This window comes from Zonotrichia albicollis, chromosome 7 (assembly GCF_047830755.1).
Source record: "Zonotrichia albicollis isolate bZonAlb1 chromosome 7, bZonAlb1.hap1, whole genome shotgun sequence".
Taxonomy (NCBI): Eukaryota; Metazoa; Chordata; class Aves; order Passeriformes; family Passerellidae; genus Zonotrichia; species Zonotrichia albicollis.
The window spans coordinates 24,822,727-24,839,267 of NC_133825.1; the positions used below are offsets into that span (position 1 = coordinate 24,822,727).

Sequence of the window (16,541 nt, forward strand, 5' to 3'; positions counted from 1 at the left end):
TATTTACTTGTTACTTACAGATCTGCTCCTGTTCCATAGATAGAGTACTTGATTTCTCCCCAAAGCCCTGAATCTGGATCTGTAGCCTTCAGAAAAGAAAAAAAAAAGAGAGTTTTACTTTACTAAAACGGAAAAAGAACTGTTTCATTTTTATTTTAACAGGCCCAAATGCTTTTCACTCTCCTTGCCATCACATTTTTAGTGGGAAACCGCATGAGCAAATAAGCACCTAGAAAGTGCACAGCCTAAGACCAGGAAATGTCCCTGCCAGCCCCAGGAATGCTGTCCCTGTGCCCGGGGGCTCTGGCACAGAGAGTGACGCTAGATGGCCCCATCCATCCACAGTTACCTCCTCCTCCTTTGATAGAGATGGAGATAATCTCAGTGACATGAACACACTGCCAGCTCTCAGACCTTCCTAATTATCAGTTAAACATTAATGAATATTCCCTAGACAAAATTATTTACTTCTTATATTGTATTTTTAAGCTTCTGCTTGTTTAATTAAGTCAATTTATAGTAATGAATAACAAATGTTTCAATCCATACATTGTATTTCAGCTTTGTTTATATTTTAATCACTCTTGTGCCTGTGTGACTTTTAATAATGCATATACTGCTACCAGATGATATCTTTGTTTTATGCTCTTGTTGGCTTCCTTTCTTAGCTCAGGCTTAGGAAAGCTATTGATTTGGTAGCAGCTATTTCCATAAGCTCCTGCTCCTCTGATAGCTCTGAGGAGGTGTTATACTACTGTATCTGGCCATCAAAATCCATGGTGGTGCTGGTTGATTCATTCATCTCCCTGTTTAAATATCTGACAACTGGAACAATGTCTTTGATTCCTGCATGATTAACAGAACACACCTGCAGCCCTACTGGTAGATGTAGTTCTGTTCTTTGGCATGAGCTTGTCAGATTCTCCAACCCCATGATTTTGACCACAGCCTAGTTTAGTACTGTCTGACTTCACTTAAAACATCTGCATACCTGGGACTTCTTCCAGAATTGCCATTCTGAGTACTTGAAACATCTTAGTTTTCACATATAGTTGTGAATCTGGGTCAAGTACTGAGTTGACAGCACATGACTAAATTTTACATGGGCTCCTTCAGCTACACATTCCTGTGCACTTTGGCTCAGAAGTTTTATTGCTTCTGCAAACATTTTTTAAATCTCTTCTTTTTTTGCTCTCCACATCCTAGATTTTTTTTATTCCTTTTATCTCAAAGATAGTTATGTTTAAGAGTCTCTAATAGATTTCCTATTAGTTTCATGCAATAACCTTTTCTCTATTGTTTATGTTTCAGTTCTTTGATTTTTCCATTGCTAAAATATGCCTTCAGCACTTTATTATTCTGGTTATTTAATCATCTTTCTTACATGTTGCCAGCTTCTGCTGGAGATCTCTGGCAACCTGCCTGCACCATCCTTACCTGTGTGGCCTCTGCAAGGTGACTTGCATCCCCCACCAAGGCCCAGGTGACATTCTTGGCTTTGTGACATGAGGGCATTTTCCAGTCTCAGCAGTTGCATTAGAGAGAAGCAGCTGGAAATGCTCCTCCAGCACTCAGGGCCCATGTAACAACCCTGACTTCTTTGTATGAAAATGCAAGATACTGGAAAATCTATAGGCATATTTTTCCCACTGTGAGAAGATGCATACATAAGGATCTTTTTTTTCCCAGTCCTAAGCACTTTCATTTTATATTCTTGCCCTCATTAACTGTTTCATGATTCCTTTAGCAGCCAGGTTCCTCCCAAGAGGAGGAGACTAATACCTACTAAGCAGCCATCTTGTTTTCTTTTTACTCATACTTAAGCAAGCAAATCCAGTAAATCCAATTCCACTTAGCCATAACTGAATCTCCCACTGGACACTGATTTGGCTGAGGCTTTCTTAATACTCAAAGGCCATGGGATTTGTCTTAAAAGCAGATGGCCCTTCTTGTTCTAAATAATATTTGCCTAAAACTTTATAAACTTTATTTTTTCCCAAAGTGCTTTTTTTTTGGGTTGATTCTGGAAAATAATTGGAGTTTGGTCCAGAAGTCAAATATTGAGTAAGATTTGCTATTTGCCCTGTCCACTATTTTTAAGGTACTTGAACTGTTTCCACAGACACCCAGAAAAGAGGACATTTCTTAAGAGGTGAATGAAACTTACTGTAACAGCAACTACATTGGAGCCCCCTGGGGAGTTCTCAGGGATCCTGGCAATGTAGTAGTCAGAGGAGAACTTGGGGACATTGTCATTGGTGTCCAGCAAGCGAATCACCACGTCGGCCGTCGAGCTGAACTTCTCCGGTGTGTTCACCTCTATTGCAAGAAGCTAAGAAGAGAAAACCCAGAAATCACCACAAAGCAGCTATTAGTTCTCTTAAAAGAGCTTCCTCCACCATCTGTGGCACCATCAGTGCATTTTAGCCTGGTTGGAGCAGACAGCTCAGAACCAAGGAGATGATGAGCCAGGTCAGCATGCGGCCTCAGCTTATTTGTATGTGCTTGCTTGAGATGGGCAGTCAAGAGGCCTTCAAACCTGTGTATTCACATTAGACTTCATGTGACACATGTGACTGGTCATAACTAACCAACACACATCCAAAAACCGTAACAAAAGCTGACAAACAATCATCCCTGGGCAGCTCCTAGAACTTTGGGAAACAGAACCACTGAATTATTTTGAGTAAGGACATAAACTTAATTGTGATCTTTTGTAGAGGAAATTCTTCATCAAGAAAGAAGTCAGGAACAATAAACTGCACCAAACAGGGAAAAAAGATGAGAGAACCAGTTGTTTTGAAGCAGCATTACTCCCACCCCAAATGCTGGATAGTCAGGCATGTAGAGCAGAGTCCCATTTCCCAAAGATTGTGAGGACTTCTACTACTGACTTCATGGCACTTCTACCCTCATTGCCTCATACTAATTAGGACTTTATCAGATGAAATGCGGGCTTTTGTATCGCCTCACTGTCTCTGAGGAGAACAGAGCTCTCTGACATCACACATTCTTATAACTGCTCATCTGAAAGGACAGGCAATCACACAGAGTAAACTGAATATTTACTGTATCTGTCTGCTCCTTACTGAGCAAAATCTGCTGGATTTGGGAAGCATCAGTAGGATGCCTCAGCTGGCAGAGCAGCAAGCTCAGGTGGTCTGTGGTGGTTCTGTAAGCCAGAAAGAGCAGTTTCAACAATGGGTACTGAGAGACATTGGGACCTTCCCAGGGTCTGTCCCAGTGTCTGCATCACACAGGATCAGCACTAGGCCATCAATCCTGAGCTCTGAGGGGGCTGAGCCCAGATGGGTAACACCAGAAACAATGGTCTAATGTTTGGTTTTCATGCTTGGGCAGAGACATAGTTAACACAAGCAGGAGGGCTCTAAGAAGACAGCACACCACTAATAGACTACTGAGCAGGACGTGAACTGAGATCTAAGAGGCTCAGCTGAGAAATCTGGCTGCAAGGGTTTTAATTGCTAGGAGATGTGTCCCAGGAGCTCCCACAAGGAGGGGGTGCCTAAGGGAGCTTTGGCAGGAGCAGCAGGGCTGGCACAGCATCCCCTGCTCCCCTGGGAGCTCATCCTTCTTGTGCAGGGCCTGTGGGGAGGGCGAGTGATGCTCCCCAGCAGTGGCACCCCGATTGCCTGGGGGACACTCTGCCAGACTGGGACAACTGTATCACCTCCAGGTGAAAGCAGAGGGTGGGGAGCTGTTCAAGCAGACAGGGAAAAGGCCATCTCAGTGTCATCTCATAGAGCTGTGCCTGCTGTGTGGACATTTATAATGTTTGGAAATAAAGATAAGAAATGAATCTCGAGGGATTGCTGGCAATTACTGCTGCTCCAAAAGGAGAGCCTGGTCACTCCATTGCTGTGACCTCCCAAACTTTTGTGTTTGGGAGTCTCAGGTGGTGTTGCAGCAAAAGACATTTTTGAAAGGACAGCCATGCAGACATCAGCAAAAACCTCCTCATGAGAAATCTCAGCTCCTAAAGCAGTACAGAGGTAAAATCTTAGTGCTGATTGTGCACATGGAGCTATTACTAAATTCTAACATCTTTGCTGCTGCAATCAGTCCATCTTAGTACACCTTATGAAAGCTCAGTATTTTTACTTTGTTTTCTACACTAATTTTTTATTCCCTCTCCTTTAAGCAGCCATGGTCCTGCTATGTCTACATGCTGACAACATCTTCCTTCAGGGAGGAAATTGTGTCAGCTCACTTGCCTGCAGTGTCTTATGCAGACCTGTACTGTTTGTTTCATGCAGAGAGAAAAAAGTAGTGTAAAACTATTACTTCACAGGACTACATATCAACAATTCATACTTAGGTGCCAGAAGAGCAAACTGACATGCAATTTTAAAAGTGGTAGGTGAATTTTTAAAATAGAGTTTGATTTTGGCAGCTGAAGATAACTGCAGCCTCTGCTGGCCCCAGTCTGTAGATGTGAATGTCTGGATGCTCCTGCCAGGGCAGGATGGGCTCTGAGCTGAAGCAGATAGAGGCAGGAGGTTTTCCCCAAAGCATGGCAGCCCATAACAAGGTGGCACAGCAATATCTGGCCCCTGTGGCAGAGGGACTGGGGAGAGGTGTGAGTTACCACTGCTGCCATACTTTGGGAAATCCATTTGAGCTCTTAGACAGCTGAAAATGAAGGAACTCCTGACTACCACCTTCATTTAAGAGCCAGCACTAAATGAAATATAGGTTTCTCTAGCAGCCTTTGCTTCAGAAAGTTTTTCAGTGCATCTCCCAGACAAATTAGCTTTAATTATTATCTGGCATTTTACTCTTCAAAAATGAACTAGAGGAGAGGGATCATTGCTTACAGAAAAAAACCCCAAAACCCTGAAGATAATCTCTCAAAGCTGTTGTGAGATACACATTAAATAGAAATATATTTCATCCAATATTCTAACCAGAATGAATGCACTGACAACTAAAACTGGGTAGGAAGTGATTTGAACTTTGCAGGAAAGTGAAGCCAGCAATGAGGTCTTTATAAAGTATTTGCTGCCATACATTGCTACCATATCATCCATCTGCACCTTCTCCATTTGGAATCCAGAAAAAGGCTGCAATTTTTAAGCCAAGTCTTATAGTCTCCAGTAGAAATAATTTTGGAAAGTCTTTCTCCAGCAGAAATAATTTTTTAAAAAGAGAATAACTGCTTAAGCTATAAAAATAGATATCCTTTTTCCTGGTAATTAATTCTTTTGGTGTTCGTGGCAATCACATTAACTACTTTGATTTCTATTGGCATTCATGAGGAGGCCATGTGTAACTCCTTTACTGGTCTTTTGGTAGTTTAACCTGAATAAATGTGTGCTTGTTATAATTAGTTTCAGTAGCACTTTATGGCCCTTTCAGAATCTTCCACTTTAATGCAGTAATGATGCCTCATATTTTTGTGGCATCTATAACCTATAAAGCTCAAAATGGCTTAGGAACATTACAAGAAGAGGCCTGAAACATATTGAAGTGAAACTTGCTAAGGACACAAAGAAAACCATACAGCAAGGGGGAGAACAAAATTGTGGAATTTTGGCTTTTGGATTGTGCAAAAAATGCCCCTCTCTGTACGTTACAAAATTAGCATATGTTAATTCTCAGCTAGATTGTTTTGGCAGTTTTTAAAAATTATTACAGGGATTGTCTATGCAGTTCTTTGCAGTCAGAACTGAAACATCTACACTCAATTTCAGAGGCAGCTGACAGAAAACCAGACTACTTAATTATCTTGTTGATGAGCCAAAGAATCCATCAGGGAAGGTGATAATGCAAGGTTCCAGCTTTTGGATTAAACTGGTTCTTGCAGGGCTGGTTTAGAGCGTGGGTGAGCCTCAGGTCAGCCTGCAAATGGCCATACAGATAGATAGACTCTGACAAAGGCAGTGAGCAATTTTGGGGAATTATCTTCCAGTCAGCTGGGGTCTTCAGGCTGCCAACATCCAAAAGCATGATCATGAATCAAATTACTTAGCACTAAGTAGGTAAAGTTCTTGCTGCAGAGAAATTAGGATTTCATCCTGTGAATGTATCATTGTGAGTGCAGAAATAACACCCTAAGGGTTCAGTCTAGAATGATTCAGAGCCACCAACATGTACAGTTTCCAGAGAGACATAAAAATCAACATTTTGCACTGAGTGGACTAAATCAGTCCACAGATGCATCCATTAAACCTTGTGAAGGTGGTGAACCAGAGGCAGAAATGAGTTTCCCTTGCATGGGCTCTCATGTATCTGATAATGCATCAGACAGCTCTGGGTGGATTAAGAAGCCAAATCACATCAGACACAAAAGCCATCATGCTCATACTGTATACACTGAAAAAGAGGACCTGGAAAGCAGAAGTACCTTGAAGGTTAACACCTTGAAGCTTTCATAGTCAATAGCAGCAGAATTTTCCACTATTATTGTAACCTGAGCCTCATTCAGGACAGTTTGAGGAACCACTCGGAAGATGCCACCAGGTCCAACAAGCCGGAGGTTGAATTTAGCATTGGCTCCCTGTTGATTAAAGCAGATATGACATTGATTGTTTTCAGTAATGTCATGTTTCTTACAGCCTGGATTGCTCTGTTTCTTCAAACTACATGAAATGAGAACAAGCCTTACTGCTGAGAGCCCTCTGCTCTCCATCCCCTGGGCAGGAGATCACTAAGAAGCTTAGTTGTATAATCTCTCCAGCCCTAGTCACAAGACAGACACAGCTTTTCTTAAAATAGATTGACAAGCTTGGTTATTCTTTCAGTCATAATGGAAAAACCCTGCAGCAGGCCTGGCTAAGAGAGGAGTCCTGTGGCAAGCAGCCTTGGGTTTTGTGCCACACGCTGGGAGCCAGACAGAGATGACACCACATGCATGTTGGCAGGGAAATCCTGCCAAGGAAAGACAACTGAACTGCTCCAGTAAGGACAACACAACCTCACAAGCCCAGCCCTTACACAGATAGACCTTCTAGCCAGAGAGAACATGGGAAGCAGCAGTATCTAAAATGTTATCATCACTTGTATGCAAGCTGGGAAGAGTGAGCCAGAGCCAGCTGGCCAGGCTAATTCTTTTAAACTAACATGGAGCATGTAAGAGAAAAGATGAAAGGGGGATCCCCATATTTTTGCCTTACAGAGAAGATGTGAAAATGAGCTGAGCCTACCTCACCAAACTCCCTGGGTTCACCAATTTCTCAGTGTCATGTTTACACTGTGACAAACAGCCAGATTCCCTGCCTGCCTGATGCCATGCTCTGCCTGTAGCATGAATCTTGAGACGATGAATTTCTAATAATAACTTTCAAACAGGACAATTTTACTTTCAGCTGTATCCCTGGTGAGCTTGTTATGAGCAGTTCTTGAGCAGCCGTAGCTCATGTCAAGAGAAAAAGTATTCAGCAGTAGTCCCTTAAGGGAAACAGAGTGACCTTGGATCCAAACTCAGTGGTCTGTGTTGTTTGGTCACACAAACCCTAACCTCAACTACAGAGATGATAATGGGCTCTCTTTTGCTGGGTGGTAAAGCCAAACACACAAAGCCACAGCTGCTGGGCTATGGAAAACAGTGCTGATGAGAAGATTGGACAGTCTGACAATACAGAGTCAGACAAAGTTATACAAAGTGTGTGGCTCATGGGATTATACATGACTAGAATTGTGGCATGGGACAGGGAGAGAACTGCGTCCCTCCAACAGCTGAGGGATTTCTGCCCCTGATGTCCATGGAACCCAGATCTGCTCAGAGCCTGCCATGCTGCTGCATGTCTCTAAGCAGACAGCCATGGGACACAGGAATGACTGAGGGAACAGCAGCACTGAGTCCTAAGCCATGCTGAAAAGGTCTGGGAGAGAAATTTCTATATCATTTTCTTGCAAGTAAGCATGGCATTTCCATCAGTCTGTAGGCCTAAACCAGACCTTAACCACAGCTTCCTCCTCCTCCTCACCTTTTTCATCCACTCCCCCAAAACAAAGTCTCTAGCAGCTGTGACAGAGACAGACACATGTTTAATTTTCTTCTCTACAGAATCATCTTGGATGGAAGGGAAAAAATTGCATTCTCTGCCTTAGAAGAAAAGCTACCCATCCCCCCTAGAGTGATGCCTTATGCTATACTAGGAAGCTTCTTGAGAAATCTATACAGTGTATTTATCAGTGTTTTCTGCTTATTTTATAGCCTAACTTGCAGCCTGAATATTTTGTCAGCCTAGATATATATTTTGTCTCTAAAGAGAAGAGATGGGTTTTGTTTCTCCCCTCTGCAGCACCATCCCCCATGACAATAGCAGGATAGACATAGCACTGCTTTGAAAGCAGTCATTTATCTGCTCGCTGCAGAGCAGCAGGAGGGAGGGGGAAGAAGCCAGTGGGTTTGATAAAGTACAATACCATCAAACCAGCACAATACTGAGCACAGTTACAGAAGAGAGTTCTTTCCAATAGGAATACAATTGTCAGATGCATTAAGCTTTCTTCTTGTCACTAGCTAACCTGAGGCTAACTCAGATGGATGTCATTCATACAGTATTTAGCTTAGGGGTCCCTATAGCAACCACTGCCCTAGCACCTACAGGTATCACAGGTCTGTTAGACAGCAGGCTGAGATGGATGGAATCTTCTTTCCTTTTCCTTGATCTGGTAAGAGTTGGTTTGGCTTGGGCATAATTTTTAAGAGTACCTAAAAATATCATTCCAGTGGGAATGACTAATCAAAGCATGCACTGCAGACCCTGAATGCAACATAAGGGCTAGAAGAAGATGTAAACAGTAATTGCACCTGAAGTTACTAAAGGGTTTGGAACCTCCAAGAAAATGTTCAAAGGGAGTATGTTCTCAGACAATACACTGGCAACAAATGAACACAACCAGCAGTTAGGGAATTCATAAGGATTGTTCAACTCCAGTTGCCACAAGACCTGGGCTGCAGGTTTAGGACCACCCTTCCATTGGAATAACAGCACAGGACAGACTAACAGAACTGCTGGGTCCAGTCTCTGTGGGGTACTGCTGGACCCTACCACTGCTTTGTCTGTCCTAGGCTTTTAGGGAATGCAGGTGAAACAGTTGAGTTTCTAAAATGACATTTCTCCATCTGAGAGCTCTTTCTAGTCTTTAGGAAAACAGGACCAGAAAAGTGAAAGTCTGCATAGTTTCCATTTACCTGATCTGAATCATTGACTGTGATCTTCAGTCCCCGTAAGATTTCACCCTCTGGGGGATGCTCATACATGGTCAGCTCAAACCTGTTCTGGGGCCCATTTTCTCCATAGAAGGTTGGTGGGTGGTTGTTGAGGTCCACCACCCGTATGGTCACCATGGCAAAGGTGTGCTCGGAGCTGTCACCTTCCTGACTGACTTCTGATGCCTGCAGCAGGCAAGAGGAAGAAAAGAATGATGAAGCAGTTTTCTCCTCCTTCAGATTCATGTTCAGGCATTCTTCCACATGTACAAAGCACTCTAAATTGTAAGAAGCATCATAGGCTTATATTTCTCTAAAACCTCAGTCCATTTCACACTGAAGTTTATGATGATTAGAAGATTATGGTAATAAACCAGTCCCAGTAGAGCCCCAGTTGATTCTCCCTCTAATTTTGTCATCTTAGTAACTCACTCTGGGTGAAAACAGTTCTCTAAAAGCTATCCAATAGAGGCAAGGTAATTGCTTGCCTAAAGTGTTGATAGAATAGAAAAGGAAGACAATGTTTAAATTTGCTGTGGTGCCACAGGCAGTTCATTGTCTCATTGCTGCAAGGACTGCAGCCTTTAATACTGTGAGAAAAACTATACTTGTGGCATTTAGGTAAATATTTGAAAAAGTGCATGGTTTTTTTTGAGATTTAGTCTCCAATTCAAAATTCTGCTGTGGTGTTTAGATGAGCTTAATTTAAGATGGATAGAGTTTAGGCAGACAGGCAAACTTAGGTATTTTTCTGAGCCATGAGATCAAATCCGTCTGGGTTTCAACAACTGCAACATGTGGCCTGATTCACTGGATTGAACCTGAGACATTTCTTCTGCCAGGACAGAAACTGGCTGATATTTTTGTCCCAACAGCTCTATCTAACATGCCTTTTTGCTCAAAGGGCTCAAAACCAAGGGCACTTTCTCCAAAGACACTAGTCTGGCAACTGAGGTGTCTGTCACTGTATATGCTGGGTAAAATAACACCTTTTTGGTTCCTCTAGCAGCTTTTGCAGCCTGCATGAGCTCTGGGTCACCACGCACATAATTAGGAGATCAGAAAAGCTTGCAAGGCTTTAACCCATTCTGCATCGGGGGAATGGAACTAGAATGCAGTGAAGCAGAGTTGATAGAGGAAGAAATGGTGCCTGAGTTTAACTGAGCCCGTGAGAATCCATGTTCTCCCAGGCAGATGTAGCTGTACCTGCCCTGCTTGAGTCCAGGAGCAAGCAAGTGCCCTTGGTTCTGGCAGTGTGCAATTCCTCAAAGCTCCCTTTAAGCCAGTATTGTCCTTATCACAACAATAATGTGCAGTTCCAACATGCTGGGGAAAACTGATACAGTCTTCACAATTTAATTCTGCACTTTTAAACACTTTTTCTTTAGAAACTGCTTAAAATAACACAGCCTGTGACATGAGTAGTGGCTCATTGAGGTGTTAGCTCATCATGGTGTGAGCATGTGTTTGTGTGTGGCTGAAGAGTGCTCAGGAGTGGATGCTGACATGACACTGCATGATCTGTCCCACTCCTATTACTAATAATAGATTTCACTGTTACCTATCTCATAACATGGAAGTCTCAAGACATTAATTCCTAGTTTAGCAATAAAATCTGGAAACACAGAGTATCTACAGATTGCAAAGGACATTGATTCTCTAGCCTCAGGAATGAAATTATGACAAGGTGATTTCATTTGAAAGAAATAATTTGAGATACTAAATATTCCAACAATAATATCCCTAGATTAGCAATTAGTGCTGCTTTACACTATCTGGCACTCTGCTCAAATATGGGAGGTATTTTCTGGAGCCGGTAAAGTCAGCTATAAATGGAAAAATTTTGGACAATCATGCCTACTCATGGCATTTTAGACCAATAGTCTTAAAGTGGCCACAGTACCTACCTTAACTTTTAGTTCATACACTTCTTTCTTGAGCTGATTTGGGCTTTTTATCACAGAAATGGCTCCAGTTGTGTTGCTGATTTCAAATGAACCTTCACTTCCTGCAATGAAGCCAAGATGCTCCGGTTACATGCCACACTTTCTTTGAACAACATGGGCAAATCAACTGGACACTTCACTTAGCACATCTTGGTCCATATGTCTATCCATATGTATCAGTAGATCTGAAGCCACTCTTCAAAAATGAAGCATTTCTCTGACTGGTCTGAGATGAAATCACAGGTGAGGGCCTAAAAGGGCTTCCCTCCCCTAGGAACAGCTCAGTGGAGTTCTTCCCTTATGGGCAATTGTCAGCATGTTCCTCTTCCCATCCTGCTTAGGCTCCCCTCAAGCCTCAGCATCCAGGCATGCAAATTTGGTATTAATTTTATTATGCTGCCTTCTTTATATGCTGGTTTAGACAAAAATAGACATTTGTCATTGTAATTAGCAAATGCTTAATTAAGTCTCTGAGAAACAAGAACATTTCTCTCACTAATATCAGCTAAGGTGAGAAGTCTGACAATCTGTCAAAAAGAAGTACAGTCACTTCCCTCAGACAGCATCTCTGGAGAAGTGTCTTCTGGTCTTAAACACTGAGTTGTCAAAAAAACCTTTCAGCCTGTTGCAAGGCTGCCCTGAATAAAAATGTTTTTTTGGAGTATCTGGGATAAACCCCAAGGTTTCTGAACTGAGGCAGAGTCCGACAGAGGTAGGACAGGGCTGCAGGCTGACTTTGCTACTGCTAAACAACTTCCATTGATCCGGAGAGAACAGCAGTTCCAGATTGCTGGATTTGTGCTGAAGCAAATGCCAGCTTGCAGAGGGGCAGCAGTGTCTCACCAGGATGTCAGGAACCATCTCACATCACAGCCAAGGGCAGGCTGGTGCCCAGCAAGGGCAGCCCTGATGCTGCCTCACGCACACTATTGGCCACATCCTGTGCTTTGTGACAGTCTACCATTGAAAGGAAAAGAGAGGAAATCTCTTTAAATGTAGGAGATCAAGCCTTCAGAAATAAAGGATGATGACCCCAAAGCCCAGTATTTTTCTTAAACTAATTTCCAATGCTGATTTTTAAACCATCCGATAGTATCCTCTTCTGCTAATAGCTACAATAACTGCAACTTCATTAAAGCACTCTAGACACAACATTGAACACGTATTGACTCACAATACCCAATTATTAAGACACATTGGCCTGCAAAATACATTCTGATTGAGAAGAAGCTTAAGTCAATAGTGGTTTCAAACCACCATACTTCATGTTATTGTCTAGTTATCCCAGGGAGACTGGTAACCTGGAGTACATGTAGCAGTATTGGTTTTCCTCCAGATGTTCAGAAGATTGGAGCATTTCCTATCATTATTCCACACTCCAGGGATAAGATAGGCTTATTAAGAAGAACAAACAACTTCCTGTTTGCTGTTAGTGTTTTCTTGTCCTTTAATATCCCAGCCTGCAGTTACTGGAATAATGGCTTGTCAAAAATAATACCAGTGTCTGAGGTGCAGGAGTAGAAACCTGTTGCAATCTTCTGTTCTCTGTTTTTCAACTTTCTATGCACTAAAAGCATATTCCCTTCCCCTCTTTTCCCTTTCACAAAAACAAAGCCCTTTGTTAATGGGCATGAGAAAAGCTTGCTCTCCATTAAGTTATATTTTGTTCCACTTATCTGTTATGCCCTTCCATCTTCCTTTCCCACTCTTTCCTAAACACTTACCATTTATTTTTATCCCAGAGAACCCTTTTGGTCCTTCTCTGTTTTCTTTGGCAATCCAGTATCTTTTCTCATTAATCTTACATCCCTTTGACATTTTCCCTGGTTCTTCCTTCACTTGTCCTCCTTATTTAATTTCTCCCTTTTTTAGCGTATTTTCATTCCACTTGTTCTTGCTCCTCATTTTGCACCTTTCTTTTTACCTTTTCTCATTTTCTATCCATTGTCTTCTGCAATTCTCTTTTCCTTGATATTTCTACCTTTCTTTTACCTGTTTATTTCCTCACATTAAGAAGGAACCTCAGCATGGGTCTCATCCCACACCAACACAAAAACTCAGCTGTATCTCTTTGTTCTGGCAGCTTAGATCACAACACAATGAAGCACTTGCTCCATAGCTCTTCAACTACACCTCAGATTTCTCTTAGGAAGTTTTGGGATCTTTCACACCTGTGAGTTGGGGTGCCCAGTTGCTACAGAAGCCTTGTTTTGGAAGGGAGAGTGTATAAAACTCAAAATCCCCAAAGCTGTAGCCTGGAGTTTAGTTGCTCTAAGCTGTTGTCTTCACCACCTAATGAATCACCAATTCACTAAATTTCACATTCATGCTATTAAAAGATGTGTGATAGACACTCTCAGAATAGCTCATGAAAAGCATTAATCTTTTGATAACATCTGTTTTATTCCACTTCAGTCTCTTTATTGGTAAATATAATTTCTTCCAAGAAATTGGAGGTTTGCCTGTTTAGCCACTTTTATCACTGTATTAATAAAAATATCCCTCCAAATGCCATGTCTGGGTCTCCCAATGAATTATCTCACCTCCCAGATTAAGTGATAGAGATGCTCAGAAGAGTGAATGCATCTCCCTTTACACTTTCTGAAATGACAAGCAGCCTACTGATGCCTAACAAATCAGCAACATTAACAGTTCCAAGAACAGTTCTGTGAAGAAGATACTAAAATTCACTGAATTAAATCTTGGCTGTTCTCTGCTAGACAGGGCCCTGAAGTTGTTTGAGGTATTTGACATTATTTCCTGAGATTTTGTCTCAGGTTTATTAAACTCTAGCATATTCTGTTCTAATGTAATGCCAGATGGAGTTTTGAGTGCCCTTCAGATTTCATCTAAGACAAGCCTACTCACCATTCACGATGCAGTAATGAATACTGTTAGGCTTTCCTCTGTCTCCATCAAGAGCAACAACAGTGAGGACCTCAGAGCCCTGGGGAGAAATGGGAAATCACAGTCTGTGTGCTGAGATCAGAGCACTGAAATTGCAACTGCACATTAATAAACTGAACTGCTGCAAGTGTTTCTGCAGTGAAGTGCTGGGGGCAGAGTGGGCACTTGTGCCACATGGGGAGCACAAAAAGGGCCAGTGCCCACTGCTCTGGATGTGAAATGGCTGCAGACCCTGCATGGCCACGGGTGGCTCAGCCCTGGGGGCTGGCTGGTCACAGGAATGGTTGGAAGTTGTGGCCAGGGACACCTGCCTGGAGCCACAGATGTGGAGAGAGGATTTGGAGCAACCAATCTGGAACCCAAAGTGTAGTTTGGGGCCCTACCAAGATTCCCTCTGGCTGTTTCTGTGTAGGCTTCTGTGTCCCATGGCCACACAGTGTGCAGAGAGACAGGCAGCTGCCGAGGAGTCATTGGGTCACTTTGGTCCTTCCTAATTAAGTTCAGACAGGCAGTAGAAGAAAAGAGAGATCACAGAGCAACTTGGCCCACAGAAGATCTAGGGCATAAAATTGTGATGAAAATGATGGTGATTTAACTGCCCTTAAACCTTCACTGTCTGTCTTTCTGCACAAGTAACGTGGCCGTGGGCCATACGTACAGAATTTGTGTACTGAGGACCATTTGCTCATGTGACTGCTCCTATCAGCTCAGAGGGATGATGAGTGTCACATTAAAATGCTCACCCAAGAGGCAATGAGCTGTACAATTCAGGCCTCTGCACTAAAGTGCTCCTGTTTGAGGCTGCAGAACCAGGGAACATTGAAGTAACTGTCAGTGAATCACAAATGGCAACAAGGAACATTTTCATGACAACCCTTGAGTGAATTTTTCAAACAAGAGCAAGCTCTGTTAAAGCAACTGGAAATACAGAACTGTGTTTATTATCGTTTATGCTGGAAGCAGCAATAAAATCTGCCTACTGGGCAAAATGCAGTGCAGTCCCTTTGAAGGTGACAGAGTACTTGTAAATCCTGACAACTCCACCAAGGAGAAAAGAAGCAAGTTTACAAAATTAACACCAAATGCACAAACACCACTACAATCAGCTATTGCCTCTTTCTCTGCTCATTCTAATGGCAAAAACCCACACAGGGAAGGACTGATCCATGCTTCCATCATTATATCATAATGGTGTAAGTTATGAGCTCAAGCTGGATATAATTAACATTTATTGATTCTCATTTCCATAGTAAACACTAACTCCTGTGTGCACCTGATAGTTATTTCAAGATCTATATGTAACTATGCAGAATAAATCAATATACATAACATCATTCATTTTAAACACCTGCAAAGTACATGAGCATTACTTCTGTGCCCTGCTGAAATGTAACAGCCTCTGCAGTGAACTGCAGTATATAGTCATGCATGGGCTGCAGTGCACATTTCTGAACAGAAAGGTAAGGCACAATCTTTCCTGCAACTCAAGAGAAGGTCAGATGAACAGAGTGCAATCACACTGCTAAACTGATCAATAGCCTAATGTTGGGGAATTTCATGGGTAGATACCATTTCTTGCCCTATATATGAAGAAAATTGTAATTAAATCTTATGGATCAGGGTGAAAGCTGATCCATACACAATCATGTCACTGCTTAGACACAGAGAAAATTCATTAGTTTGCAGCTTCAAGAATGTGTGGCTGGAAATGACTGGTTCTCCTAATTATGTCCCTGCTTGATTGATAATCTGGTTGGGTTTAGGCTTAGGAGGCCTTCCTGGCCCATCCTGCCTAACCAGGCACCACTGAGCAGAAAGTGTCCTGCATTTTGGGGATGTCAGGGTTGCTTCTCCCCAGGGGACGTCCATGGGACAACAGAGAGTCTGGAGTATTTGGGCATAAATTCTGTCTGCACCTTGTACAACCAACTGTTGGTAGCAGACTGATCTGAGGTAGAAAATAAAAGCACTGTGAGCCCACAGAGCAAACAGGCTCATGAAGGCTTTTAAGCATGATGTGTTCAGGTGAGGTCACTGGCACCCTGCTTAAGCCTTCAGCCAAGTGCCTCTGGAGGTCTGAGCTACACAAGAGCTCTTAGTCACTGTCTGGGTTTAGACCAATGTAAATGGGCAGAATCTTTTTTGACTTCAGTGGAAAAGCCAGGAAGCTTTGCATGGCAAATTGGCAGTAGACATAAGGAAGATTTGATCCGCTCAGTTCACCTAGGAGTCAAATCAGAGTTTAGGTCCTATTTCCAGTAAAGTCTATGCCAGAAACCTTAGGGCCGTCTTGAGTAATATGGGAAAGGCTGTACTTGTTCTCCCATGTATGAAACCAGAACTTACTGCAAGTGTGTCCTCATAGACATATCCATAGTAGGGGGTCCCAATGAACATAGGGGGGGTGTCCTGAACATCCTCCACGTTGATAGTAACTGTTGTTGTGGCTGAAAAGACTTTGTTGTCTCCCCTGAGCTTCCCACCACCATCCTAGAAAAGAAGTCATT

The 16,541-nt window shown here is 42.5% G+C and overlaps 1 protein-coding gene across 2 annotated transcripts in view; it reads right to left on the reverse strand.

Moving 5' to 3' along the window:
• The window catches only part of CDHR1 (cadherin related family member 1), a 44,448-nt gene that overhangs the window by 13,119 nt on the left and 14,788 nt on the right, over positions 1 to 16,541 (reverse strand). For both annotated transcript variants that reach the window (XM_005481547.4, XM_026799742.2), the window contains exons 8-14: positions 16,381 to 16,524; positions 13,996 to 14,074; positions 11,089 to 11,189; positions 9,164 to 9,367; positions 6,368 to 6,520; positions 2,168 to 2,332; positions 19 to 86 (exon numbers count right to left, since the gene is read on the reverse strand). In XM_005481547.4, the coding sequence (XP_005481604.2) occupies positions 19 to 86; positions 2,168 to 2,332; positions 6,368 to 6,520; positions 9,164 to 9,367; positions 11,089 to 11,189; positions 13,996 to 14,074; positions 16,381 to 16,524 (914 nt within the window). The remainder of the gene's footprint in view (positions 1 to 18; positions 87 to 2,167; positions 2,333 to 6,367; positions 6,521 to 9,163; positions 9,368 to 11,088; positions 11,190 to 13,995; positions 14,075 to 16,380; positions 16,525 to 16,541) is intronic.